Source organism: Theileria annulata, chromosome 3 (genome assembly GCF_000003225.4).
Source record: "Theileria annulata chromosome 3, complete sequence, *** SEQUENCING IN PROGRESS ***".
NCBI classification, from domain to species: domain Eukaryota; phylum Apicomplexa; class Aconoidasida; order Piroplasmida; family Theileriidae; genus Theileria; species Theileria annulata.
In genome coordinates, this window is record NC_011100.1 from 708,350 (window position 1) to 725,603 (window position 17,254).

Sequence of the window (17,254 nt, forward strand, 5' to 3'; positions counted from 1 at the left end):
GTTATTAGGTTTTGGTTATAATAAATTTAAATGGACCATCTTAGTGTTCCTATAAACGATATTTCTAGTTCGGATGTGACTCCAGAAAGGAATTCAAAACACGACCTGGAAGAGATTATTTCTAAAACAGATATAAAACAAAATCATGGATACAAATATAAGGTTTATGCATTTGTTATTATAGCATTATTACAAATTTTTGTAAATTATGATAATGGAGCTGTTCCAGTTATGCTTATCTGGATTCAAGAACCATTCAATTTTAGTAGTACAGAACTGGGCGTAATGGGTTCTCTACCATATGTTGGATATCTCATAATATCTCCATTTGTGCCATATATATTTCTAAAATTCAGTACAAAAAAGTCAATTACTATTTCACTAGTATTCAACTTGATATCACTATCAATATTTGCACTTGCAATAAACAAATGTATGTTTTTTGTTTCTAAATTTTGTATTGGTGCATCTCAAGCATTATTTTTTATATACTATCCTATATGGGTTGATACATTTGCTCCAAAATATCATAGGAATTTGTGGATGTCAATAATACAAGGTGGTATAGTTATTGGTATGACTTCCGGATATGTTGCTTCATCTTTATTCTCTTTCTCAGGGGATTGGGGTTGGAGATACAGTATGCTCACTCAGATTTTATGTGAATTAGTTCTAGTAGTTTTGTTTTATTTTATTCCAAAGGAATTTGTTAACTTTGATCCTTCTAGGGATGAACATTTGGATTTTGATCTTTGTACTTGTAATAAATCTAATTTATTATCAGATTTAAATGATAATTTTGGTAATTTACATGTGATTTCTGAATATCCCCCTAATTTATTAACTGATTCTAAATCAAATCTTCTGGAAAACAAAATTGATGTACCTGAGGTTTATATTGATACGAAAAAAACATTCATTAAGGATATAAACATTTGCTCAGACCATGATTCTGAAACTGGAAGTATTACTACTAAAAAAATACGTAACCCTATTTTTTACTTGGAGAATTTTGCTGGAAGTAGTGTAGAATTTAATTTAAAGCGTTGCAAGAGCGTTGACTTTATATCAAAAGTATCATCACTAGGAATTAGTAACAATATTGAAAGAGTCTATTCAACTATTGATAGCTCTACAAACAAACCCGAATATTCTAAATGCAGTAAATGTTTCATAAACAATGTTAAATTATATCAAGAAACCAACAACGTAAAAAAACTCTCAGTATGGTCCAAATTTAAATTATTAATTAAACAACATGTATATATTTTAACTTGTATTGCAATATCAGCATTATATTTTGAGGTTACAGGAATCTATTTTTGGATGACAAAAATAGGAGTAACTCACTTAATGGTCAAGGAAAAATTCGTACATATTATTTTCTCAATTGAAATAATAACTGGTCCCGTAATTGGAATAATTAGTGGATCATATCTAATTGATCAAATTATTTATCATTATCCTCAACATCCACTTTTAGTTGATTTTGTTCTCATCTTGTACGCATCATTTGCTTTATTGGTTGGAATCATACTTATTTTAATCCAAAATGCAATGACATTTTCCATTTGCATTTTTATCATACTTTTTACAGGAGCTTCGATGGTTCCAACATTAACATTACAATCGGTTGCTTATCTTCCATATAATCTAAAGCCAGCAGGGGCATCATTTTTTATGTGTCAATATCAAATATTCGGTTTTATGTTTGGAACTATTATGCCGGGAATTGCAATGGACATCTTTAAGAATTACACCTATTCACTGATAATCATTTATCTTTCCGGGTCAATAGGATTGCTGGCATTGATTTGGATCTTATACGTCAAGTCGAATCTAATTAAAAAATCATCTAAAGGTGTAAAACTACCAATATCTAATCAGTAGCTGTATTATAGTTAATTCTTGGAATCAAAATATGTGAATTAAAATCACATTATCGAAATTTAATCTAGTTTCAGATTCCAACGAGATAAAAATCCATATTCAAAACAAATAGTTTATTAAAAGATAATATTTTCCCCCTAAGGGATAAAATACTAATTTTATAAAATGAATTTTATATATCATTAATTATTGTATGTATTTTAAGTGGTGCAGCTATATAACTAGTTTGTTATTTTTTTGGCATTTAACCGTTTTGAATATTATTATATAACTGATTACTTTTATAAAAATGAATTTAATGTTTGATATTGCGAATTATTACATTTTACCAAGACGCAATATAGATGTGTAAAATATACAAGTTTAACGTAATTTAAACGAGTTAAAATGGATGAAAAGGATTTTCCCTCAACAACGGATCCCTCTAGCTATTATAGTAATTCTGATAAAACTTCAGACAAAGACCCAGAGGAAATTATTTCTAAAACAGATATAAAAGAAAATCATGAATACAAATATAAGCTCTATGCATTTGTTATTATATCATTATTACAAATATTTGTAAATTTCAATATCGGAGCAGTGCCTATAATGGTGAACTGGATTCAGGAACCATACAATTTTACTAGTACAGAACTGGGTATAATGGGATCACTTCCATACGGAGGTTATCTTATCTTTTCTCTATTTGTTTCACACATATTATTTAATTATAGTACAAAAAAGTCAATAACGGTTGGGTTGTTTTTCAATCTTTTATCATTGGTCATTTTTGCGCTTTCAGTGAACAAGTATATGTTTTTCTTTTCTAATTTTTGTATTGGTGCATCACAATCTGCATTTTCAACTTATTATCCTATATGGGTTGACACTTTTGCTCCAAAATTTCACAGAAATCTCTGGATGTCAATATTACAGGGAGGAGCTTTTACGGGTTCCATACTAGGTTATGTTGCTACATCACTATATTCGTATGCTGGGGATAACGGATGGCGATACAGTATTCTTACTCAAATTATATTTGGTTCAGTTTTAACAATTTTGTTTTATTTTATTCCTAAGGAATTTGTAAACTTTGATCCTTCTAGGGATGAACATCTGGATTTTGATCTTTGTACTTGTAATAAATCAAATTCAAATACGGCAGAAATGGATAGTACTAACAAAAGTGTTTGTTTATCCAATACATGTGATGATTTATCAGAGATTTGTTATTATAAATTAAGACGTTATACTGTTAACATTGTTTTATCTAAGGCCTCTACATTAGCCATAAAAAATAACCAACTTATTGAAAGAGTTTATTCTACTTTTCATAATTCGATCAATAAATCCGAATATTCTAAATGCAATAAATGTTTTATAAACAATGTTAAATTATATCAAGAAACGATGAATGTAAAAAAACTTTCAGTATGGTCAAAATTTAAATTATTAATTAAACAGCATGTATATATTTTAACTTGTATCGCAATGTCTGCATTATATTTTGTGGTTTCCGGAATTAATTTTTGGATGACAAAAATTGGTGTAGATCATATTGGAATAAGTGAAAGAACGTTTTATTTCATATTTACACTTCAAGTATCAACAGGAATGTCATTCGGAATAATTAGTGGATCATACCTAATTGATCAAATTATTTATCATTACCCTGAACATCCACTTTTAGTTGATATTGTTCTTATTATCTATACAACATTTGCAATATTTTTTGGAATTATACTTATTTTATTTCAAATTCCAATTGTTTATGGGTTTTGCATCTTCATTTTAATATTTAGTGGAGCTTCAATCGTTCCTACCTTAGTATTACAGTCGGTTGCTTATCTTCCATACAATTTAAAACCAGTTGGTTCACTATTTTTTATGTGTCAATATCAAATATTCGGTTATATGTTTGGAATTATTATGCCAGGAGTTGCAAAAGATATCTTTAACAGTTACACTGCCGCTCTTTGTGTTATTTACCTACCTGGCTTTATTACACTCTTTTCTTTACTTTCCATCTTCTATATTAAATTGAATAAAATTAAAACAAAAAAGTTAAAAATTAAATGTTAAGTCATAATTTTCAACGAAATAAAACAACACATTCTGTGACATACTTATTTAGATTACATCTCATGTATCAGACTGTTTTAACACATAAAATGTAATATTAAAATTTAAACTACGGTTATAAAGCCATCTGTTCCCACAAGGGATAAAATATCAGTCTATAAAATGAAGTTTATATTTTAACACTAATTGTTGTGTCAATATTTTAGTAGTTTTACGTATTATTTCATTCAAAATATAATGGTTATAATTCATTTATATTTTATCTATATTATTAAATAATAATTTTATATCATGTAGACTAATATTTAACGTCTGTTATTCATTTCTTTGTAAGATTCGTATTTATTCATACTCATCATGAATAGATACGATATTTAGATTTGAATACCATAACAGACTTTGTAATAAATTTAAATGGACCATCTTAGTGTTCCTATAAACGATATTTCTAGTTCGGATGTGACTCCAGAAAGGAATTCAAAACACGACCCAGAGGAAATTATTTCTAAAACAGATATAAAAGAAAATCATGGATACAAATATAAGGTTTATGCATTTGTTATTATAGCATTATTACAAATTTTTGTAAATTATGATAATGGAGCTGTTCCAGTTATGCTTATCTGGATTCAAGAACCGTACAATTTTAGTAGTACTGAACTGGGCGTAATGGGATCAGTTGTATACTTTGCTTTCGTTTCAATGTCACCAATTATGCCATATATGTTTCTAAAATTTAGTACTCAAATTGTAATTACTCTTGCCTTAATAGGTAATATCCTATCGTTGGTTATTTATGGTCTTGCAATCAATAAAAGTATGTTTTTTGTTTCTAAATTTTGTATTGGTGCATCTCAGGCATTGTTTACAACTTATTATCCCATATGGGTTGATACATTTGCTCCAAAATATCATAGGAACGTCTGGATGTCAATATTACAAGGTGGCATAATTATTGGCATGACGTTTGGTTATATTATTACAACTGTATACTCTTTCTTAGGAGATAAGGGATGGCGATACAGTGCGCTTACTCAAATTATATTTGGTTCAGTTTTAACAATTTTGTTTTATTTCATTCCTAAGGAATTTGTTAACTTTGATCCTTCGAGGGATGAGCATCTGGATTTTGATCTTTGTACTTGTGAGAAATCAAATCTCAATACCACAGAAATGGATAGTACTAACAAAAGTGTTTGTTTATCCAGTACATGTGATGATTTATCTCAATCCAATGATTCTGTTCTTAAACGTTATAGGAGCGTTGACTTTATCTCAAAGGTATCATCACTAGGAATAAGTAACCATATTTCTAAAACTTATTCTAGTTTTGATAGCTCTACAAATAAACCTGAATATTCCAAATGCAGTAAATGTTTCATAAACAATGTTAAATTATATCAAGAAACGATGATTGTAAAAAAACTCTCAGTATGGTCCAAATTTAAATTATTAATTAAACAACACGTTTATATTTTAACATGTATCGCAATGTCTTCAATATCGTTCTCTTCAACAGGTCTTCTGTTTTGGATGACGAAAATATGTGAAGATTATATTGGAATAAATAAAAGGGGATTTTATTTCATATTTACAGTTCAAGTATCAGCAGGTATAATCTTAGGGATAGCTTGTGGATCATATCTGATTGATCAAATTATTTATCATTATCCTGAACATCCACTTTTAGTTGATATTGTTCTTATTATCTATAGTGTAATTAGTTGTTTATTTGATGTTGTTGTGGTCACAATACAAATTCAAATCGTATATGGATCCTGCATTTTTATTATAGCATTCTATTCAGGCTCGATCGTTCCAACATTAACATTACAATCGGTCGCATATCTTCCTCATAGACTTAAACCAGCAGGGGCATCATTCTTCATATGTCAATATCATATATTCGGTTTTGCATTGGGTAGTATAATTCCAGGGCTAGCAATTGATATCTTTAAGAATTATACCGCAGCTCTTTGTGTAATATATTTGCCTGGTTTTATTGCACTCTCCTCTTTCATTTTCATCATGTATATTAAGTTTTATAGAATTAAAACAGCAAAAATCTCAGGAAGAATTATATATATTAAGGGTGTAGTTGTAATGTAGTGATTTTTTATATTTGAAAGAATGAATGTGGTGAAGCATAGTTATTTCTTTTCATGACCTATTTTTAGAATACCTTTTTATTAAGCATATATATTTATTTTTAAAAATATTTTTCCGCTGAGGGACAAAAAATCAATTTTATAAAGTGAAATGTATATACTAACATTGATTATATTCTCACTGATTTAGTAGTGCTACTCATTTTAAAATTAATTTATCCTATCATTTAATCACACAAATCTTTAATAAACTGTTATTATGTTTCTTTTAATGTTTAATGTTTATATTAATTCAATGAATAAGTAATATTCGCTTATCACATAATTTGTATAACTAATTATTATGTACACATCATGATTTTTTCATACTAGTTCAAAATGACAAATACATCTGATTCAAAATATGATGACTCATATTTAAATAAAATATCGGATAAAAAAATTAAAGGAGCGAGTAAATACAAATACAATCTATACACATTCATAATCATAACTTTATTACAAATATTTGTAAATTATGATATTGGACTAGTTCCTGTTTCCCTGAACTGGATTCAGGAACCATACAATTTTAGTAGTACGGAACTGGGTATAATGGGTTCATTTGTAAACTTTGCTTATGTTGTAATGTCACCTTTAATGCCATATATGTTTCTAAAATTCAGTACTCAACCGTTAATTACTGTAGGCTTAATATGTAATATTCTATCGTTGGGTATTTATGCACTTTCTGTAAGCAAGTATATGTTTTTTGTTTCTAAATTTTGTATTGGTGCATCACAGGCATTATTCACGACATATTATCCCATATGGGTTGATACATTTGCTCCGAAATTTCATAGAAATCTGTGGATGTCGATAATACAAGGTGGCATAGTTATTGGCATGACGTTGGGTTATATTATTACATCACTATATTCGTATGCTGGAGATAAGGGATGGAGATACAGTATGCTTACTCAGATTTTATTTGGTTTAGTTTTAACAATTTTGTTTTATTTTATTCCTAAGGAATTTGTAAACTTTGATCCTTCGAGGGATGAGCATCTGGATTTTGATCTTTGTACTTGTGAGAAGTCAAATCCAAATACCACAGAAATGGATAGTACTAACAAAAGTGTTTGTTTATCCAGTACATGTGATGATTTATCTCAATCCAATGATTCTGTTCTTAAACGTTATAGGAGCGTTGACTTTATCTCAAAGGTATCATCACTAGGAATAAGTAACCATATTTCTAAAACTTATTCTAGTTTTGATAGCTCTACAAATAAACCTGAATATTCTAAATGCAGTAAATGTTTCATAAACAATGTTAAATTATATCAAGAAACGATGAATGTAAAAAAACTCTCAGTATGGTCAAAATTTAAATTATTAATTAAACAACGTGTTTATATTTTAAACTGCTTCGCAACCAGCTATGCACATTATTCCTGTAATGGAATCTATTTTTGGATGACAACAATTGGTGTATCATTTTATAATATCAAAATGAAAACAGCTTTCTTTATTTTTTCTTTCGAAATTTTTTCTGGGATATTACTAGGAATTACCGTTGGTTCTAGTTTTATAGACAATATTATTCACAATTATCCTGAAAATCCACTTTTAGTTGATTTAACACTTATAATCTGGTCATCAATTACATTCATACTAGGAGTTATGGTAATAATATTTAAATCAACAATAATCTATGTTATTGGAGTGTTTATTACATTTTTTTTTGAATCATCAACGGTTCCCACATTAACATTACAATCGGTCGCATATCTTCCTCATAGACTTAAACCAGCAGGGGCATCATTCTTCATTTGTCAATATCAAATATTCGGTTTTGCATTTGGTAGTATAATTCCAGGACTAGCAATTGATATCTTTAAGAATTATACTGCCGCTCTTTGTGTAATATATTTGCCTGGTTTTATAGGACTGGGATCATTGGTGTCAATATTATGCATTAAATATAATTCAATTAAGAGACAACAACAACGACATATTTCGTATTTTTAAACTCACCTTTAGTTCTATTTTAATTTTGTTTTCAAACATTTGAATAACATTCAAAATTATACGGAACAAATAATTAAATTTATTATCGCTTTTTTGATGTATAAATATTAATTTAATACTAAATTTATATATTATTTATAAATAAATGATATCTTACAAATTAGAAAATTTTATATAAATTTAAAGTAGATTGTCAATAATTAAACGAAGAATGTGTATACTCACCACATAAACATAGAAATAATAAAACATATTCGGCTAACTGAATTAAAATATATAATTTTTAAATATCAAAATGGTTAAGTTGAAAATTAGATTAATTTAATCCAATGAATCATTTAAGTAAATAGTCTAACATGAATAATGTTACTTCTATATCTGATCATTCAAATTCAAATGAAAAATCAGATAAATCAAATATAAAAGAAACCCGAGAATACAAATACAAATTATACACATTTGTTATCATCTCATTACTACAAATTTTTATAAATTATGACAACGGCGTGGTTCCAGTTATGCTTAACTGGATACAGGAACCATACAATTTTAGTAGTACTGAACTGGGCTTAATGGGATCACTTTCGTACTTTGCATATGTTGTAATGTCACCTTTAATGCCATATATACTACTAAACTTTAGTACTCAACTCTCAATGACTGTCGCACTGAATATAAATCTATTGTCGTTGTGTATTTATGCACTTGCAATAAATAAATATATGTTTTTTTTTTCTAAATTTTGTATTGGTGCATCTCAGTCATTGTTTACGACTTATTATCCCATATGGGTTGACACATTTGCTCCCAAATATCATAGGAACGTCTGGATGTCAATATTACAGGGTGGTATAATGATTGGCATGACGTTTGGTTATATTATTACATCACTATATTCGTATGCTGGAGATAAGGGATGGAGATATAGTATGCTTACTCAAATTATATGTGAATCTCTTCTGACAGTTTTGTTTTATTTTATTCCTAAGGAATTTGTAAACTTTGATCCTTCGAGGGATGAGCATCTGGATTTTGATCTTTGTACTTGTGAGAAGTCAAATCTCAATACCACAGAAATGGATAGTACTAACAAAAGTGTTTGTTTATCCAGTACATGTGATGATTTATCTCAATCCAATGATTCTGTTCTTAAACGTTATAGGAGCGTTGACTTTATCTCAAAGGTATCATCACTAGGAATAAGTAACCATATTTCTAAAACTTATTCTAGTTTTGATAGCTCTACAAATAAACCTGAATATTCTAAATGCAGTAAATGTTTCATAAACAATGTTAAATTATATCAAGAAACGATGAATGTAAAAAAACTCTCAGTATGGTCAAAATTTAAATTATTAATTAAACAACACGTTTATATTTTAACTTGTATCGCAATGTCTGCATTATATTTTGAGGTTACTGGAATTCATTTTTGGATGACAACAATTGGTATAACTCATTTAATGATTAACGAAAATTTTGTTCATATTATTTTCTCAATTGAAATAATAACTGGTCCCGTAATTGGAATAATAAGCGGGTCATATCTGATTGATCAAATTATTTATCATTATCCTGAACATCCACTTTTAGTTGATTTTGTTCTCATTTTGTACGCATCATTTGCTTTATTATCTGGAATCATACTTATTTTAATCCAAAATGCAATGACATTTTCCATTTGCATTTTTATTATAATATTTTGTGGAGCTTCGATGGTTCCAACATTAACATTACAATCGGTCGCATATCTTCCTCATAGACTTAAGCCAGCCGGGGCATCATTCTTCATATGTCAATATCATATATTCGGTTTCACATTGGGTAGCATTATGCCAGGACTAGCAATGGACATATCACACAACCATACATCGGCTCTTTGTGTAATATTTTTATCAGGGTTCGTGGGACTGGCGTCATATCTAGCTACTATATTTATCAAATATAATTCAATTAAGAGACAACAACAACGACATATTTCGTATTTTTAAACTCACCTTTAGTTCTATTTTAATTTTGTTTTCAAACATTTGAATAACATTCAAAATTATACGGAACAAATAATTAAATTTATTATCGCTTTTTTGATGTATAAATATTAATTTAATACTAAATTTATATATTATTTATAAATAAATGATATCTTACAAATTAGAAAATTTTATATAAATTTAAAGTAGATTGTCAATAATTAAACGAAGAATGTGTATACTCACCACATAAACATAGAAATAATAAAACATATTCGGCTAACTGAATTAAAATATATAATTTTTAAATATCAAAATGGTTAAGTTGAAAATTAGATTAATTTAATCCAATGAATCATTTAAGTAAATAGTCTAACATGAATAATGTTACTTCTATATCTGATCATTCAAATTCAAATGAAAAATCAGATAAATCAAATATAAAAGAAACCCGAGAATACAAATACAAATTATACACATTTGTTATCATCTCATTACTACAAATTTTTATAAATTATGACAACGGCGTGGTTCCAGTTATGCTTAACTGGATACAGGAACCATACAATTTTAGTAGTACTGAACTGGGCTTAATGGGATCACTTTCGTACTTTGCATATGTTGTAATGTCACCTTTAATGCCATATATACTACTAAACTTTAGTACTCAACTCTCAATGACTGTCGCACTGAATATAAATCTATTGTCGTTGTGTATTTATGCACTTGCAATAAATAAATATATGTTTTTTTTTTCTAAATTTTGTATTGGTGCATCTCAGGCATTGTTTACAACTTATTATCCCATATGGGTTGATACATTTGCTCCAAAATATCATAGGAACGTCTGGATGTCAATATTACAAGGTGGCATAATTATTGGCATGACGTTTGGTTATATTATTACAACTGTATACTCTTTCTTAGGAGATAAGGGATGGCGATACAGTGCGCTTACTCAAATTATATTTGGTTCAGTTTTAACAATTTTGTTTTATTTCATTCCTAAGGAATTTGTTAACTTTGATCCTTCGAGGGATGAGCATCTGGATTTTGATCTTTGTACTTGTGAGAAATCAAATCTCAATACCACAGAAATGGATAGTACTAACAAAAGTGTTTGTTTATCCAGTACATGTGATGATTTATCTCAATCCAATGATTCTGTTCTTAAACGTTATAGGAGCGTTGACTTTATCTCAAAGGTATCATCACTAGGAATAAGTAACCATATTTCTAAAACTTATTCTAGTTTTGATAGCTCTACAAATAAACCTGAATATTCCAAATGCAGTAAATGTTTCATAAACAATGTTAAATTATATCAAGAAACGATGATTGTAAAAAAACTCTCAGTATGGTCCAAATTTAAATTATTAATTAAACAACACGTTTATATTTTAACATGTATCGCAATGTCTTCAATATCGTTCTCTTCAACAGGTCTTCTGTTTTGGATGACGAAAATATGTGAAGATTATATTGGAATAAATAAAAGGGGATTTTATTTCATATTTACAGTTCAAGTATCAGCAGGTATAATCTTAGGGATAGCTTGTGGATCATATCTGATTGATCAAATTATTTATCATTATCCTGAACATCCACTTTTAGTTGATATTGTTCTTATTATCTATAGTGTAATTAGTTGTTTATTTGATGTTGTTGTGGTCACAATACAAATTCAAATCGTATATGGATCCTGCATTTTTATTATAGCATTCTATTCAGGCTCGATCGTTCCAACATTAACATTACAATCGGTCGCATATCTTCCTCATAGACTTAAACCAGCAGGGGCATCATTCTTCATATGTCAATATCATATATTCGGTTTTGCATTGGGTAGTATAATTCCAGGGCTAGCAATTGATATCTTTAAGAATTATACCGCAGCTCTTTGTGTAATATATTTGCCTGGTTTTATTGCACTCTCCTCTTTCATTTTCATCATGTATATTAAGTTTTATAGAATTAAAACAGCAAAAATCTCAGGAAGAATTATATATATTAAGGGTGTAGTTGTAATGTAGTGATTTTTTATATTTGAAAGAATGAATGTGGTGAAGCATAGTTATTTCTTTTCATGACCTATTTTTAGAATACCTTTTTATTAAGCATATATATTTATTTTTAAAAATATTTTTCCGCTGAGGGACAAAAAATCAATTTTATAAAGTGAAATGTATATACTAACATTGATTATATTCTCACTGATTTAGTAGTGCTACTCATTTTAAAATTAATTTATCCTATCATTTAATCACACAAATCTTTAATAAACTGTTATTATGTTTCTTTTAATGTTTAATGTTTATATTAATTCAATGAATAAGTAATATTCGCTTATCACATAATTTGTATAACTAATTATTATGTACACATCATGATTTTTTCATACTAGTTCAAAATGACAAATACATCTGATTCAAAATATGATGACTCATATTTAAATAAAATATCGGATAAAAAAATTAAAGGAGCGAGTAAATACAAATACAATCTATACACATTCATAATCATAACTTTATTACAAATATTTGTAAATTATGATATTGGACTAGTTCCTGTTTCCCTGAACTGGATTCAGGAACCATACAATTTTAGTAGTACGGAACTGGGTATAATGGGTTCATTTGTAAACTTTGCTTATGTTGTAATGTCACCTTTAATGCCATATATGTTTCTAAAATTCAGTACTCAACCGTTAATTACTGTAGGCTTAATATGTAATATTCTATCGTTGGGTATTTATGCACTTTCTGTAAGCAAGTATATGTTTTTTGTTTCTAAATTTTGTATTGGTGCATCACAGGCATTATTCACGACATATTATCCCATATGGGTTGATACATTTGCTCCGAAATTTCATAGAAATCTGTGGATGTCGATAATACAAGGTGGCATAGTTATTGGCATGACGTTGGGTTATATTATTACATCACTATATTCGTATGCTGGAGATAAGGGATGGAGATACAGTATGCTTACTCAGATTTTATTTGGTTTAGTTTTAACAATTTTGTTTTATTTTATTCCTAAGGAATTTGTAAACTTTGATCCTTCGAGGGATGAGCATCTGGATTTTGATCTTTGTACTTGTGAGAAGTCAAATCCAAATACCACAGAAATGGATAGTACTAACAAAAGTGTTTGTTTATCCAGTACATGTGATGATTTATCTCAATCCAATGATTCTGTTCTTAAACGTTATAGGAGCGTTGACTTTATCTCAAAGGTATCATCACTAGGAATAAGTAACCATATTTCTAAAACTTATTCTAGTTTTGATAGCTCTACAAATAAACCTGAATATTCTAAATGCAGTAAATGTTTCATAAACAATGTTAAATTATATCAAGAAACGATGAATGTAAAAAAACTCTCAGTATGGTCAAAATTTAAATTATTAATTAAACAACGTGTTTATATTTTAAACTGCTTCGCAACCAGCTATGCACATTATTCCTGTAATGGAATCTATTTTTGGATGACAACAATTGGTGTATCATTTTATAATATCAAAATGAAAACAGCTTTCTTTATTTTTTCTTTCGAAATTTTTTCTGGGATATTACTAGGAATTACCGTTGGTTCTAGTTTTATAGACAATATTATTCACAATTATCCTGAAAATCCACTTTTAGTTGATTTAACACTTATAATCTGGTCATCAATTACATTCATACTAGGAGTTATGGTAATAATATTTAAATCAACAATAATCTATGTTATTGGAGTGTTTATTACATTTTTTTTTGAATCATCAACGGTTCCCACATTAACATTACAATCGGTCGCATATCTTCCTCATAGACTTAAACCAGCAGGGGCATCATTCTTCATTTGTCAATATCAAATATTCGGTTTTGCATTTGGTAGTATAATTCCAGGACTAGCAATTGATATCTTTAAGAATTATACTGCCGCTCTTTGTGTAATATATTTGCCTGGTTTTATAGGACTGGGATCATTGGTGTCAATATTATGCATTAAATATAATTCAATTAAGAGACAACAACAACGACATATTTCGTATTTTTAAACTCACCTTTAGTTCTATTTTAATTTTGTTTTCAAACATTTGAATAACATTCAAAATTATACGGAACAAATAATTAAATTTATTATCGCTTTTTTGATGTATAAATATTAATTTAATACTAAATTTATATATTATTTATAAATAAATGATATCTTACAAATTAGAAAATTTTATATAAATTTAAAGTAGATTGTCAATAATTAAACGAAGAATGTGTATACTCACCACATAAACATAGAAATAATAAAACATATTCGGCTAACTGAATTAAAATATATAATTTTTAAATATCAAAATGGTTAAGTTGAAAATTAGATTAATTTAATCCAATGAATCATTTAAGTAAATAGTCTAACATGAATAATGTTACTTCTATATCTGATCATTCAAATTCAAATGAAAAATCAGATAAATCAAATATAAAAGAAACCCGAGAATACAAATACAAATTATACACATTTGTTATCATCTCATTACTACAAATTTTTATAAATTATGACAACGGCGTGGTTCCAGTTATGCTTAACTGGATACAGGAACCATACAATTTTAGTAGTACTGAACTGGGCTTAATGGGATCACTTTCGTACTTTGCATATGTTGTAATGTCACCTTTAATGCCATATATACTACTAAACTTTAGTACTCAACTCTCAATGACTGTCGCACTGAATATAAATCTATTGTCGTTGTGTATTTATGCACTTGCAATAAATAAATATATGTTTTTTCTTTCGAAATTTTTCTGGGATATTACTAGGAATTACCGTTGGTTCTAGTTTTATAGACAATATTATTCACAATTATCCTGAAAATCCACTTTTAGTTGATATAACACTTATAATCTGGTCATCAATTACATTCATACTAGGAGTTATGGTAATAATATTTAAATCAACAATAATCTATGTTATTGGAGTGTTTATTACATTTTTTTTGAATCATCAACGGTTCCCACATTAACATTACAATCGGTCGCATATCTTCCTCATAGACTTAAACCAGCAGGGGCATCATTCTTCATTTGTCAATATCAAATATTCGGTTTTGCATTTGGTAGTATAATTCCAGGACTAGCAATTGATATCTTTAAGAATTATACCGCAGCTCTTTGTGTAATATATTTGCCTGGTTTTATTGCACTCTCCTCTTTCATTTTCATCATGTATATTAAGTTTTATAGAATTAAAACAGCAAAAATGTCAGGAAGAATTATATATATTAAGGTTGTAGTTGTAATGTAGTGATTTTTTATATTTGAAATGTGAATTAAAATCGCATAGAAATTTAATTCAGTTTCACATTCCAACGAGATAAAAATCCATATTAAACATAGTTATTTATTTTAAAAAATATTCTTCCCCTAAGGGATAAAAAATCAATTTTATAAAATGAATTTTATGTGCCAACATTTTCCTGATAATCTTCTAAATCATCAATATATGTAATTATGGAAACTGTTCGTTCCTTGAGTAAAACAAATTACATTAATAAATAATTCTAGTAAAATCTTATACATTGAAATATAATTTATAATATATACATTTATTATTCAGTTTTTATCTAACATAAAATAATAAATTCATCTATCTGGATGGGGGTTCAATACCGAATTTATTTTTTATTCTTTTTTTTAAAAACTATTATTATAATAAAATGAACAATTATATATAAAGATTATATCCTTCTAATATGTCTGATAATGATAGTAAAGATGAATCTTCACTTAATACGGATTCAAACTTGACAAAAAATGATTTAAAACATGTTCCAACTAGAATATCAGAATCAGTAAACATTGTAGATCGCTCATTGCTCTCAGTCCCCTACGAGTTGTTGTCTGCGAACATAAAAGAAATCGAGCATTTGTTGGAGAAAAAATTATTGATTGTTACAACATATTTGATAAAAAAAGTCGTTAATATTGAGGATAAAAACTTGCTAAAGGAGAAATTGGCAAGAGCATTGGAAAGATTGCAACAAATCAAAGATCATATAAAAAAAATAGATGATGATATGGACCGAAATTTGTCAAATTTATTCACGAGACTAAATGAACTCAAAAATGAACCAGATTTGTATATTAACCAAATAAATCCAAATTTTAATTTTGATACATACAGAAAAAGGGTATCTTGGATGCTCGCTGAATATTTGTCAAGGAAATGTTTTACAAACACTGTAGGTATGCTTGTAGAAACAGAAAACATCAAAGAATTCGTGGATTTAGATATTCACCAAAATTGTAACAAAATAATCGATGATTTGATGCAACACGACCTAACGTCTGCCTTGGCCTGGGCAGAAGAAAATAAAAATAATTTGTCAAAGATTAATTCCAATCTTTTGTTTGAATTAAGGTTACAGAAGATAATATCGATACTAAAATCTGGAACACTAAATCAAGTTCTGGACCTGATAAACCAATTCATAACTCACGAAGTGCTTACAAAATGCCCAGATGCAAAAAAAATAATTACTGCAGCAATTTTTTATACTAATGAAGACTTAAAACAGGAGGAACACGATGATTTCATCTCATACACAACAACAGTCGAGACTCTAGTCGATTTGGACACCAATGCAGAGGAAATAGACGATAGATACAGGTACTTAATGAGTGATCAAAGGTGGAATAAAATAATTGAAGAATTCGGGAGGACAATATCTAAGATATACGGCTTTAGAGAAAAGTCTATATTGGAAGATCTGATACAAGCGGGATTTAGCGCTATCAAATCGAAAGGATGTAGAGATTATAAGAATCCTACATGTCCAGCATGTCTACCAGAATGGTCTAGCTATGTAGAACAGATACCAAATCTACACAAGTTGCAATCCATTCTGATATGTCCCATTACAGGAACTATTATGGATTATTCAAACCCACCATTAGCATCTCCAGACGGATATGTCATTTCTAAAAATGCACTGAAGTTTTTAAATCGCAACAACAACAACGATGATTATATCATCTGTCCCAAAACTAACAAAACTATACACATTTCTGATTTTAAAAAAATTTTTATAACTTGATTTTAAATAATTTTAAATACATCTACAATTCACTTACATAACTTGTTTAATTATTCCTTATTTACTAGCTTTTATTTCCAGAAATTTCCCTAATGAACCCAGAAGATGCTAAATTGAAGTATCCAATG

At 28.3% G+C, this 17,254-nt stretch overlaps 9 protein-coding genes across 9 annotated transcripts, besides 89 other annotated features; all 9 read left to right on the plus strand.

Moving 5' to 3' along the window:
* Positions 1-30: 30 nt before the first annotated feature.
* TA04000 (integral membrane protein family I, putative) lies at positions 31-1,890 on the plus strand (the record flags this gene model as incomplete). The annotated part of the gene is made up of 1 exon (XM_949928.1): positions 31-1,890. One exon carries the CDS (start codon positions 31-33, stop codon positions 1,888-1,890), a length of 1,860 nt encoding a protein of 619 aa, XP_955021.1.
* Positions 169-237: a sequence feature (12 probable transmembrane helices predicted for TA04000 by TMHMM2.0 at aa 47-69, 84-106, 113-132, 136-158, 170-189, 199-221, 411-433, 448-470, 483-505, 510-532, 545-567 and 577-599).
* Positions 280-348: a sequence feature (12 probable transmembrane helices predicted for TA04000 by TMHMM2.0 at aa 47-69, 84-106, 113-132, 136-158, 170-189, 199-221, 411-433, 448-470, 483-505, 510-532, 545-567 and 577-599).
* Positions 367-426: a sequence feature (12 probable transmembrane helices predicted for TA04000 by TMHMM2.0 at aa 47-69, 84-106, 113-132, 136-158, 170-189, 199-221, 411-433, 448-470, 483-505, 510-532, 545-567 and 577-599).
* Positions 436-504: a sequence feature (12 probable transmembrane helices predicted for TA04000 by TMHMM2.0 at aa 47-69, 84-106, 113-132, 136-158, 170-189, 199-221, 411-433, 448-470, 483-505, 510-532, 545-567 and 577-599).
* Positions 538-597: a sequence feature (12 probable transmembrane helices predicted for TA04000 by TMHMM2.0 at aa 47-69, 84-106, 113-132, 136-158, 170-189, 199-221, 411-433, 448-470, 483-505, 510-532, 545-567 and 577-599).
* Positions 625-693: a sequence feature (12 probable transmembrane helices predicted for TA04000 by TMHMM2.0 at aa 47-69, 84-106, 113-132, 136-158, 170-189, 199-221, 411-433, 448-470, 483-505, 510-532, 545-567 and 577-599).
* Positions 1,261-1,329: a sequence feature (12 probable transmembrane helices predicted for TA04000 by TMHMM2.0 at aa 47-69, 84-106, 113-132, 136-158, 170-189, 199-221, 411-433, 448-470, 483-505, 510-532, 545-567 and 577-599).
* Positions 1,372-1,440: a sequence feature (12 probable transmembrane helices predicted for TA04000 by TMHMM2.0 at aa 47-69, 84-106, 113-132, 136-158, 170-189, 199-221, 411-433, 448-470, 483-505, 510-532, 545-567 and 577-599).
* Positions 1,477-1,545: a sequence feature (12 probable transmembrane helices predicted for TA04000 by TMHMM2.0 at aa 47-69, 84-106, 113-132, 136-158, 170-189, 199-221, 411-433, 448-470, 483-505, 510-532, 545-567 and 577-599).
* Positions 1,558-1,626: a sequence feature (12 probable transmembrane helices predicted for TA04000 by TMHMM2.0 at aa 47-69, 84-106, 113-132, 136-158, 170-189, 199-221, 411-433, 448-470, 483-505, 510-532, 545-567 and 577-599).
* Positions 1,663-1,731: a sequence feature (12 probable transmembrane helices predicted for TA04000 by TMHMM2.0 at aa 47-69, 84-106, 113-132, 136-158, 170-189, 199-221, 411-433, 448-470, 483-505, 510-532, 545-567 and 577-599).
* Positions 1,759-1,827: a sequence feature (12 probable transmembrane helices predicted for TA04000 by TMHMM2.0 at aa 47-69, 84-106, 113-132, 136-158, 170-189, 199-221, 411-433, 448-470, 483-505, 510-532, 545-567 and 577-599).
* A 387-nt stretch (positions 1,891-2,277) lies between the features above and the next one.
* Positions 2,278-3,954, plus strand: TA04005 (integral membrane protein family I, putative; the record flags this gene model as incomplete). Its single annotated transcript, XM_949929.1, has 1 exon — positions 2,278-3,954. One exon carries the CDS (start codon positions 2,278-2,280, stop codon positions 3,952-3,954), a length of 1,677 nt encoding a protein of 558 aa, XP_955022.1.
* Positions 2,419-2,487: a sequence feature (12 probable transmembrane helices predicted for TA04005 by TMHMM2.0 at aa 48-70, 85-107, 114-133, 137-159, 172-194, 204-223, 355-377, 392-414, 427-449, 454-476, 489-511 and 521-543).
* Positions 2,530-2,598: a sequence feature (12 probable transmembrane helices predicted for TA04005 by TMHMM2.0 at aa 48-70, 85-107, 114-133, 137-159, 172-194, 204-223, 355-377, 392-414, 427-449, 454-476, 489-511 and 521-543).
* Positions 2,617-2,676: a sequence feature (12 probable transmembrane helices predicted for TA04005 by TMHMM2.0 at aa 48-70, 85-107, 114-133, 137-159, 172-194, 204-223, 355-377, 392-414, 427-449, 454-476, 489-511 and 521-543).
* Positions 2,686-2,754: a sequence feature (12 probable transmembrane helices predicted for TA04005 by TMHMM2.0 at aa 48-70, 85-107, 114-133, 137-159, 172-194, 204-223, 355-377, 392-414, 427-449, 454-476, 489-511 and 521-543).
* Positions 2,791-2,859: a sequence feature (12 probable transmembrane helices predicted for TA04005 by TMHMM2.0 at aa 48-70, 85-107, 114-133, 137-159, 172-194, 204-223, 355-377, 392-414, 427-449, 454-476, 489-511 and 521-543).
* Positions 2,887-2,946: a sequence feature (12 probable transmembrane helices predicted for TA04005 by TMHMM2.0 at aa 48-70, 85-107, 114-133, 137-159, 172-194, 204-223, 355-377, 392-414, 427-449, 454-476, 489-511 and 521-543).
* Positions 3,340-3,408: a sequence feature (12 probable transmembrane helices predicted for TA04005 by TMHMM2.0 at aa 48-70, 85-107, 114-133, 137-159, 172-194, 204-223, 355-377, 392-414, 427-449, 454-476, 489-511 and 521-543).
* Positions 3,451-3,519: a sequence feature (12 probable transmembrane helices predicted for TA04005 by TMHMM2.0 at aa 48-70, 85-107, 114-133, 137-159, 172-194, 204-223, 355-377, 392-414, 427-449, 454-476, 489-511 and 521-543).
* Positions 3,556-3,624: a sequence feature (12 probable transmembrane helices predicted for TA04005 by TMHMM2.0 at aa 48-70, 85-107, 114-133, 137-159, 172-194, 204-223, 355-377, 392-414, 427-449, 454-476, 489-511 and 521-543).
* Positions 3,637-3,705: a sequence feature (12 probable transmembrane helices predicted for TA04005 by TMHMM2.0 at aa 48-70, 85-107, 114-133, 137-159, 172-194, 204-223, 355-377, 392-414, 427-449, 454-476, 489-511 and 521-543).
* Positions 3,742-3,810: a sequence feature (12 probable transmembrane helices predicted for TA04005 by TMHMM2.0 at aa 48-70, 85-107, 114-133, 137-159, 172-194, 204-223, 355-377, 392-414, 427-449, 454-476, 489-511 and 521-543).
* Positions 3,838-3,906: a sequence feature (12 probable transmembrane helices predicted for TA04005 by TMHMM2.0 at aa 48-70, 85-107, 114-133, 137-159, 172-194, 204-223, 355-377, 392-414, 427-449, 454-476, 489-511 and 521-543).
* A 414-nt stretch (positions 3,955-4,368) lies between the features above and the next one.
* On the plus strand, positions 4,369-6,063 carry TA04010 (integral membrane protein family I, putative; the record flags this gene model as incomplete). The annotated part of the gene is made up of 1 exon (XM_949930.1): positions 4,369-6,063. One exon carries the CDS (start codon positions 4,369-4,371, stop codon positions 6,061-6,063), a length of 1,695 nt encoding a protein of 564 aa, XP_955023.1.
* Positions 4,510-4,578: a sequence feature (12 probable transmembrane helices predicted for TA04010 by TMHMM2.0 at aa 48-70, 83-105, 110-132, 137-159, 174-196, 203-222, 352-374, 387-409, 424-446, 451-473, 488-510 and 517-539).
* Positions 4,615-4,683: a sequence feature (12 probable transmembrane helices predicted for TA04010 by TMHMM2.0 at aa 48-70, 83-105, 110-132, 137-159, 174-196, 203-222, 352-374, 387-409, 424-446, 451-473, 488-510 and 517-539).
* Positions 4,696-4,764: a sequence feature (12 probable transmembrane helices predicted for TA04010 by TMHMM2.0 at aa 48-70, 83-105, 110-132, 137-159, 174-196, 203-222, 352-374, 387-409, 424-446, 451-473, 488-510 and 517-539).
* Positions 4,777-4,845: a sequence feature (12 probable transmembrane helices predicted for TA04010 by TMHMM2.0 at aa 48-70, 83-105, 110-132, 137-159, 174-196, 203-222, 352-374, 387-409, 424-446, 451-473, 488-510 and 517-539).
* Positions 4,888-4,956: a sequence feature (12 probable transmembrane helices predicted for TA04010 by TMHMM2.0 at aa 48-70, 83-105, 110-132, 137-159, 174-196, 203-222, 352-374, 387-409, 424-446, 451-473, 488-510 and 517-539).
* Positions 4,975-5,034: a sequence feature (12 probable transmembrane helices predicted for TA04010 by TMHMM2.0 at aa 48-70, 83-105, 110-132, 137-159, 174-196, 203-222, 352-374, 387-409, 424-446, 451-473, 488-510 and 517-539).
* Positions 5,422-5,490: a sequence feature (12 probable transmembrane helices predicted for TA04010 by TMHMM2.0 at aa 48-70, 83-105, 110-132, 137-159, 174-196, 203-222, 352-374, 387-409, 424-446, 451-473, 488-510 and 517-539).
* Positions 5,527-5,595: a sequence feature (12 probable transmembrane helices predicted for TA04010 by TMHMM2.0 at aa 48-70, 83-105, 110-132, 137-159, 174-196, 203-222, 352-374, 387-409, 424-446, 451-473, 488-510 and 517-539).
* Positions 5,638-5,706: a sequence feature (12 probable transmembrane helices predicted for TA04010 by TMHMM2.0 at aa 48-70, 83-105, 110-132, 137-159, 174-196, 203-222, 352-374, 387-409, 424-446, 451-473, 488-510 and 517-539).
* Positions 5,719-5,787: a sequence feature (12 probable transmembrane helices predicted for TA04010 by TMHMM2.0 at aa 48-70, 83-105, 110-132, 137-159, 174-196, 203-222, 352-374, 387-409, 424-446, 451-473, 488-510 and 517-539).
* Positions 5,830-5,898: a sequence feature (12 probable transmembrane helices predicted for TA04010 by TMHMM2.0 at aa 48-70, 83-105, 110-132, 137-159, 174-196, 203-222, 352-374, 387-409, 424-446, 451-473, 488-510 and 517-539).
* Positions 5,917-5,985: a sequence feature (12 probable transmembrane helices predicted for TA04010 by TMHMM2.0 at aa 48-70, 83-105, 110-132, 137-159, 174-196, 203-222, 352-374, 387-409, 424-446, 451-473, 488-510 and 517-539).
* Positions 6,064-6,440: 377 nt separating the features above from the next.
* Positions 6,441-8,075, plus strand: TA04015 (integral membrane protein family I, putative; the record flags this gene model as incomplete). Its single annotated transcript, XM_949931.1, has 1 exon — positions 6,441-8,075. One exon carries the CDS (start codon positions 6,441-6,443, stop codon positions 8,073-8,075), a length of 1,635 nt encoding a protein of 544 aa, XP_955024.1.
* Positions 6,528-6,596: a sequence feature (12 probable transmembrane helices predicted for TA04015 by TMHMM2.0 at aa 30-52, 72-93, 100-119, 123-145, 157-176, 191-210, 339-361, 376-398, 411-433, 438-460, 472-494 and 504-526).
* Positions 6,654-6,719: a sequence feature (12 probable transmembrane helices predicted for TA04015 by TMHMM2.0 at aa 30-52, 72-93, 100-119, 123-145, 157-176, 191-210, 339-361, 376-398, 411-433, 438-460, 472-494 and 504-526).
* Positions 6,738-6,797: a sequence feature (12 probable transmembrane helices predicted for TA04015 by TMHMM2.0 at aa 30-52, 72-93, 100-119, 123-145, 157-176, 191-210, 339-361, 376-398, 411-433, 438-460, 472-494 and 504-526).
* Positions 6,807-6,875: a sequence feature (12 probable transmembrane helices predicted for TA04015 by TMHMM2.0 at aa 30-52, 72-93, 100-119, 123-145, 157-176, 191-210, 339-361, 376-398, 411-433, 438-460, 472-494 and 504-526).
* Positions 6,909-6,968: a sequence feature (12 probable transmembrane helices predicted for TA04015 by TMHMM2.0 at aa 30-52, 72-93, 100-119, 123-145, 157-176, 191-210, 339-361, 376-398, 411-433, 438-460, 472-494 and 504-526).
* Positions 7,011-7,070: a sequence feature (12 probable transmembrane helices predicted for TA04015 by TMHMM2.0 at aa 30-52, 72-93, 100-119, 123-145, 157-176, 191-210, 339-361, 376-398, 411-433, 438-460, 472-494 and 504-526).
* Positions 7,455-7,523: a sequence feature (12 probable transmembrane helices predicted for TA04015 by TMHMM2.0 at aa 30-52, 72-93, 100-119, 123-145, 157-176, 191-210, 339-361, 376-398, 411-433, 438-460, 472-494 and 504-526).
* Positions 7,566-7,634: a sequence feature (12 probable transmembrane helices predicted for TA04015 by TMHMM2.0 at aa 30-52, 72-93, 100-119, 123-145, 157-176, 191-210, 339-361, 376-398, 411-433, 438-460, 472-494 and 504-526).
* Positions 7,671-7,739: a sequence feature (12 probable transmembrane helices predicted for TA04015 by TMHMM2.0 at aa 30-52, 72-93, 100-119, 123-145, 157-176, 191-210, 339-361, 376-398, 411-433, 438-460, 472-494 and 504-526).
* Positions 7,752-7,820: a sequence feature (12 probable transmembrane helices predicted for TA04015 by TMHMM2.0 at aa 30-52, 72-93, 100-119, 123-145, 157-176, 191-210, 339-361, 376-398, 411-433, 438-460, 472-494 and 504-526).
* Positions 7,854-7,922: a sequence feature (12 probable transmembrane helices predicted for TA04015 by TMHMM2.0 at aa 30-52, 72-93, 100-119, 123-145, 157-176, 191-210, 339-361, 376-398, 411-433, 438-460, 472-494 and 504-526).
* Positions 7,950-8,018: a sequence feature (12 probable transmembrane helices predicted for TA04015 by TMHMM2.0 at aa 30-52, 72-93, 100-119, 123-145, 157-176, 191-210, 339-361, 376-398, 411-433, 438-460, 472-494 and 504-526).
* Positions 8,076-8,431: 356 nt separating the features above from the next.
* TA04016 (integral membrane protein family I, putative) lies at positions 8,432-10,066 on the plus strand (the record flags this gene model as incomplete). Its single annotated transcript, XM_949932.1, has 1 exon — positions 8,432-10,066. One exon carries the CDS (start codon positions 8,432-8,434, stop codon positions 10,064-10,066), a length of 1,635 nt encoding a protein of 544 aa, XP_955025.1.
* Positions 8,534-8,602: a sequence feature (11 probable transmembrane helices predicted for TA04016 by TMHMM2.0 at aa 35-57, 70-92, 97-119, 124-146, 161-183, 339-361, 376-398, 411-433, 438-460, 473-495 and 505-527).
* Positions 8,639-8,707: a sequence feature (11 probable transmembrane helices predicted for TA04016 by TMHMM2.0 at aa 35-57, 70-92, 97-119, 124-146, 161-183, 339-361, 376-398, 411-433, 438-460, 473-495 and 505-527).
* Positions 8,720-8,788: a sequence feature (11 probable transmembrane helices predicted for TA04016 by TMHMM2.0 at aa 35-57, 70-92, 97-119, 124-146, 161-183, 339-361, 376-398, 411-433, 438-460, 473-495 and 505-527).
* Positions 8,801-8,869: a sequence feature (11 probable transmembrane helices predicted for TA04016 by TMHMM2.0 at aa 35-57, 70-92, 97-119, 124-146, 161-183, 339-361, 376-398, 411-433, 438-460, 473-495 and 505-527).
* Positions 8,912-8,980: a sequence feature (11 probable transmembrane helices predicted for TA04016 by TMHMM2.0 at aa 35-57, 70-92, 97-119, 124-146, 161-183, 339-361, 376-398, 411-433, 438-460, 473-495 and 505-527).
* Positions 9,446-9,514: a sequence feature (11 probable transmembrane helices predicted for TA04016 by TMHMM2.0 at aa 35-57, 70-92, 97-119, 124-146, 161-183, 339-361, 376-398, 411-433, 438-460, 473-495 and 505-527).
* Positions 9,557-9,625: a sequence feature (11 probable transmembrane helices predicted for TA04016 by TMHMM2.0 at aa 35-57, 70-92, 97-119, 124-146, 161-183, 339-361, 376-398, 411-433, 438-460, 473-495 and 505-527).
* Positions 9,662-9,730: a sequence feature (11 probable transmembrane helices predicted for TA04016 by TMHMM2.0 at aa 35-57, 70-92, 97-119, 124-146, 161-183, 339-361, 376-398, 411-433, 438-460, 473-495 and 505-527).
* Positions 9,743-9,811: a sequence feature (11 probable transmembrane helices predicted for TA04016 by TMHMM2.0 at aa 35-57, 70-92, 97-119, 124-146, 161-183, 339-361, 376-398, 411-433, 438-460, 473-495 and 505-527).
* Positions 9,848-9,916: a sequence feature (11 probable transmembrane helices predicted for TA04016 by TMHMM2.0 at aa 35-57, 70-92, 97-119, 124-146, 161-183, 339-361, 376-398, 411-433, 438-460, 473-495 and 505-527).
* Positions 9,944-10,012: a sequence feature (11 probable transmembrane helices predicted for TA04016 by TMHMM2.0 at aa 35-57, 70-92, 97-119, 124-146, 161-183, 339-361, 376-398, 411-433, 438-460, 473-495 and 505-527).
* Positions 10,067-10,422: 356 nt separating the features above from the next.
* On the plus strand, positions 10,423-12,078 carry TA04017 (integral membrane protein family I, putative; the record flags this gene model as incomplete). Its single annotated transcript, XM_949933.1, has 1 exon — positions 10,423-12,078. One exon carries the CDS (start codon positions 10,423-10,425, stop codon positions 12,076-12,078), a length of 1,656 nt encoding a protein of 551 aa, XP_955026.1.
* Positions 10,525-10,593: a sequence feature (12 probable transmembrane helices predicted for TA04017 by TMHMM2.0 at aa 35-57, 70-92, 97-119, 124-146, 161-183, 190-209, 339-361, 374-396, 411-433, 438-460, 475-497 and 504-526).
* Positions 10,630-10,698: a sequence feature (12 probable transmembrane helices predicted for TA04017 by TMHMM2.0 at aa 35-57, 70-92, 97-119, 124-146, 161-183, 190-209, 339-361, 374-396, 411-433, 438-460, 475-497 and 504-526).
* Positions 10,711-10,779: a sequence feature (12 probable transmembrane helices predicted for TA04017 by TMHMM2.0 at aa 35-57, 70-92, 97-119, 124-146, 161-183, 190-209, 339-361, 374-396, 411-433, 438-460, 475-497 and 504-526).
* Positions 10,792-10,860: a sequence feature (12 probable transmembrane helices predicted for TA04017 by TMHMM2.0 at aa 35-57, 70-92, 97-119, 124-146, 161-183, 190-209, 339-361, 374-396, 411-433, 438-460, 475-497 and 504-526).
* Positions 10,903-10,971: a sequence feature (12 probable transmembrane helices predicted for TA04017 by TMHMM2.0 at aa 35-57, 70-92, 97-119, 124-146, 161-183, 190-209, 339-361, 374-396, 411-433, 438-460, 475-497 and 504-526).
* Positions 10,990-11,049: a sequence feature (12 probable transmembrane helices predicted for TA04017 by TMHMM2.0 at aa 35-57, 70-92, 97-119, 124-146, 161-183, 190-209, 339-361, 374-396, 411-433, 438-460, 475-497 and 504-526).
* Positions 11,437-11,505: a sequence feature (12 probable transmembrane helices predicted for TA04017 by TMHMM2.0 at aa 35-57, 70-92, 97-119, 124-146, 161-183, 190-209, 339-361, 374-396, 411-433, 438-460, 475-497 and 504-526).
* Positions 11,542-11,610: a sequence feature (12 probable transmembrane helices predicted for TA04017 by TMHMM2.0 at aa 35-57, 70-92, 97-119, 124-146, 161-183, 190-209, 339-361, 374-396, 411-433, 438-460, 475-497 and 504-526).
* Positions 11,653-11,721: a sequence feature (12 probable transmembrane helices predicted for TA04017 by TMHMM2.0 at aa 35-57, 70-92, 97-119, 124-146, 161-183, 190-209, 339-361, 374-396, 411-433, 438-460, 475-497 and 504-526).
* Positions 11,734-11,802: a sequence feature (12 probable transmembrane helices predicted for TA04017 by TMHMM2.0 at aa 35-57, 70-92, 97-119, 124-146, 161-183, 190-209, 339-361, 374-396, 411-433, 438-460, 475-497 and 504-526).
* Positions 11,845-11,913: a sequence feature (12 probable transmembrane helices predicted for TA04017 by TMHMM2.0 at aa 35-57, 70-92, 97-119, 124-146, 161-183, 190-209, 339-361, 374-396, 411-433, 438-460, 475-497 and 504-526).
* Positions 11,932-12,000: a sequence feature (12 probable transmembrane helices predicted for TA04017 by TMHMM2.0 at aa 35-57, 70-92, 97-119, 124-146, 161-183, 190-209, 339-361, 374-396, 411-433, 438-460, 475-497 and 504-526).
* A 377-nt stretch (positions 12,079-12,455) lies between the features above and the next one.
* On the plus strand, positions 12,456-14,090 carry TA04018 (integral membrane protein family I, putative; the record flags this gene model as incomplete). Its single annotated transcript, XM_949934.1, has 1 exon — positions 12,456-14,090. One exon carries the CDS (start codon positions 12,456-12,458, stop codon positions 14,088-14,090), a length of 1,635 nt encoding a protein of 544 aa, XP_955027.1.
* Positions 12,543-12,611: a sequence feature (12 probable transmembrane helices predicted for TA04018 by TMHMM2.0 at aa 30-52, 72-93, 100-119, 123-145, 157-176, 191-210, 339-361, 376-398, 411-433, 438-460, 472-494 and 504-526).
* Positions 12,669-12,734: a sequence feature (12 probable transmembrane helices predicted for TA04018 by TMHMM2.0 at aa 30-52, 72-93, 100-119, 123-145, 157-176, 191-210, 339-361, 376-398, 411-433, 438-460, 472-494 and 504-526).
* Positions 12,753-12,812: a sequence feature (12 probable transmembrane helices predicted for TA04018 by TMHMM2.0 at aa 30-52, 72-93, 100-119, 123-145, 157-176, 191-210, 339-361, 376-398, 411-433, 438-460, 472-494 and 504-526).
* Positions 12,822-12,890: a sequence feature (12 probable transmembrane helices predicted for TA04018 by TMHMM2.0 at aa 30-52, 72-93, 100-119, 123-145, 157-176, 191-210, 339-361, 376-398, 411-433, 438-460, 472-494 and 504-526).
* Positions 12,924-12,983: a sequence feature (12 probable transmembrane helices predicted for TA04018 by TMHMM2.0 at aa 30-52, 72-93, 100-119, 123-145, 157-176, 191-210, 339-361, 376-398, 411-433, 438-460, 472-494 and 504-526).
* Positions 13,026-13,085: a sequence feature (12 probable transmembrane helices predicted for TA04018 by TMHMM2.0 at aa 30-52, 72-93, 100-119, 123-145, 157-176, 191-210, 339-361, 376-398, 411-433, 438-460, 472-494 and 504-526).
* Positions 13,470-13,538: a sequence feature (12 probable transmembrane helices predicted for TA04018 by TMHMM2.0 at aa 30-52, 72-93, 100-119, 123-145, 157-176, 191-210, 339-361, 376-398, 411-433, 438-460, 472-494 and 504-526).
* Positions 13,581-13,649: a sequence feature (12 probable transmembrane helices predicted for TA04018 by TMHMM2.0 at aa 30-52, 72-93, 100-119, 123-145, 157-176, 191-210, 339-361, 376-398, 411-433, 438-460, 472-494 and 504-526).
* Positions 13,686-13,754: a sequence feature (12 probable transmembrane helices predicted for TA04018 by TMHMM2.0 at aa 30-52, 72-93, 100-119, 123-145, 157-176, 191-210, 339-361, 376-398, 411-433, 438-460, 472-494 and 504-526).
* Positions 13,767-13,835: a sequence feature (12 probable transmembrane helices predicted for TA04018 by TMHMM2.0 at aa 30-52, 72-93, 100-119, 123-145, 157-176, 191-210, 339-361, 376-398, 411-433, 438-460, 472-494 and 504-526).
* Positions 13,869-13,937: a sequence feature (12 probable transmembrane helices predicted for TA04018 by TMHMM2.0 at aa 30-52, 72-93, 100-119, 123-145, 157-176, 191-210, 339-361, 376-398, 411-433, 438-460, 472-494 and 504-526).
* Positions 13,965-14,033: a sequence feature (12 probable transmembrane helices predicted for TA04018 by TMHMM2.0 at aa 30-52, 72-93, 100-119, 123-145, 157-176, 191-210, 339-361, 376-398, 411-433, 438-460, 472-494 and 504-526).
* Positions 14,091-14,446: 356 nt separating the features above from the next.
* On the plus strand, positions 14,447-15,334 carry TA04020 (integral membrane protein family I, putative; the record flags this gene model as incomplete). Its single annotated transcript, XM_949935.1, has 2 exons — positions 14,447-14,814; positions 15,010-15,334. The coding sequence occupies 2 exons, from the start codon at positions 14,447-14,449 to the stop codon at positions 15,332-15,334; spliced, it is 693 nt and encodes a 230-aa protein (XP_955028.1).
* Positions 14,549-14,617: a sequence feature (5 probable transmembrane helices predicted for TA04020 by TMHMM2.0 at aa 35-57, 72-94, 107-129, 158-180 and 185-207).
* Positions 14,660-14,728: a sequence feature (5 probable transmembrane helices predicted for TA04020 by TMHMM2.0 at aa 35-57, 72-94, 107-129, 158-180 and 185-207).
* Positions 14,765-14,814: a sequence feature (5 probable transmembrane helices predicted for TA04020 by TMHMM2.0 at aa 35-57, 72-94, 107-129, 158-180 and 185-207).
* Positions 15,010-15,028: a sequence feature (5 probable transmembrane helices predicted for TA04020 by TMHMM2.0 at aa 35-57, 72-94, 107-129, 158-180 and 185-207).
* Positions 15,113-15,181: a sequence feature (5 probable transmembrane helices predicted for TA04020 by TMHMM2.0 at aa 35-57, 72-94, 107-129, 158-180 and 185-207).
* Positions 15,194-15,262: a sequence feature (5 probable transmembrane helices predicted for TA04020 by TMHMM2.0 at aa 35-57, 72-94, 107-129, 158-180 and 185-207).
* A 448-nt stretch (positions 15,335-15,782) lies between the features above and the next one.
* TA04025 (uncharacterized protein) lies at positions 15,783-17,126 on the plus strand (the record flags this gene model as incomplete). Its single annotated transcript, XM_949936.1, has 1 exon — positions 15,783-17,126. The coding sequence occupies one exon, from the start codon at positions 15,783-15,785 to the stop codon at positions 17,124-17,126; it is 1,344 nt and encodes a 447-aa protein (XP_955029.1).
* Positions 17,127-17,254: the final 128 nt, after the last annotated feature.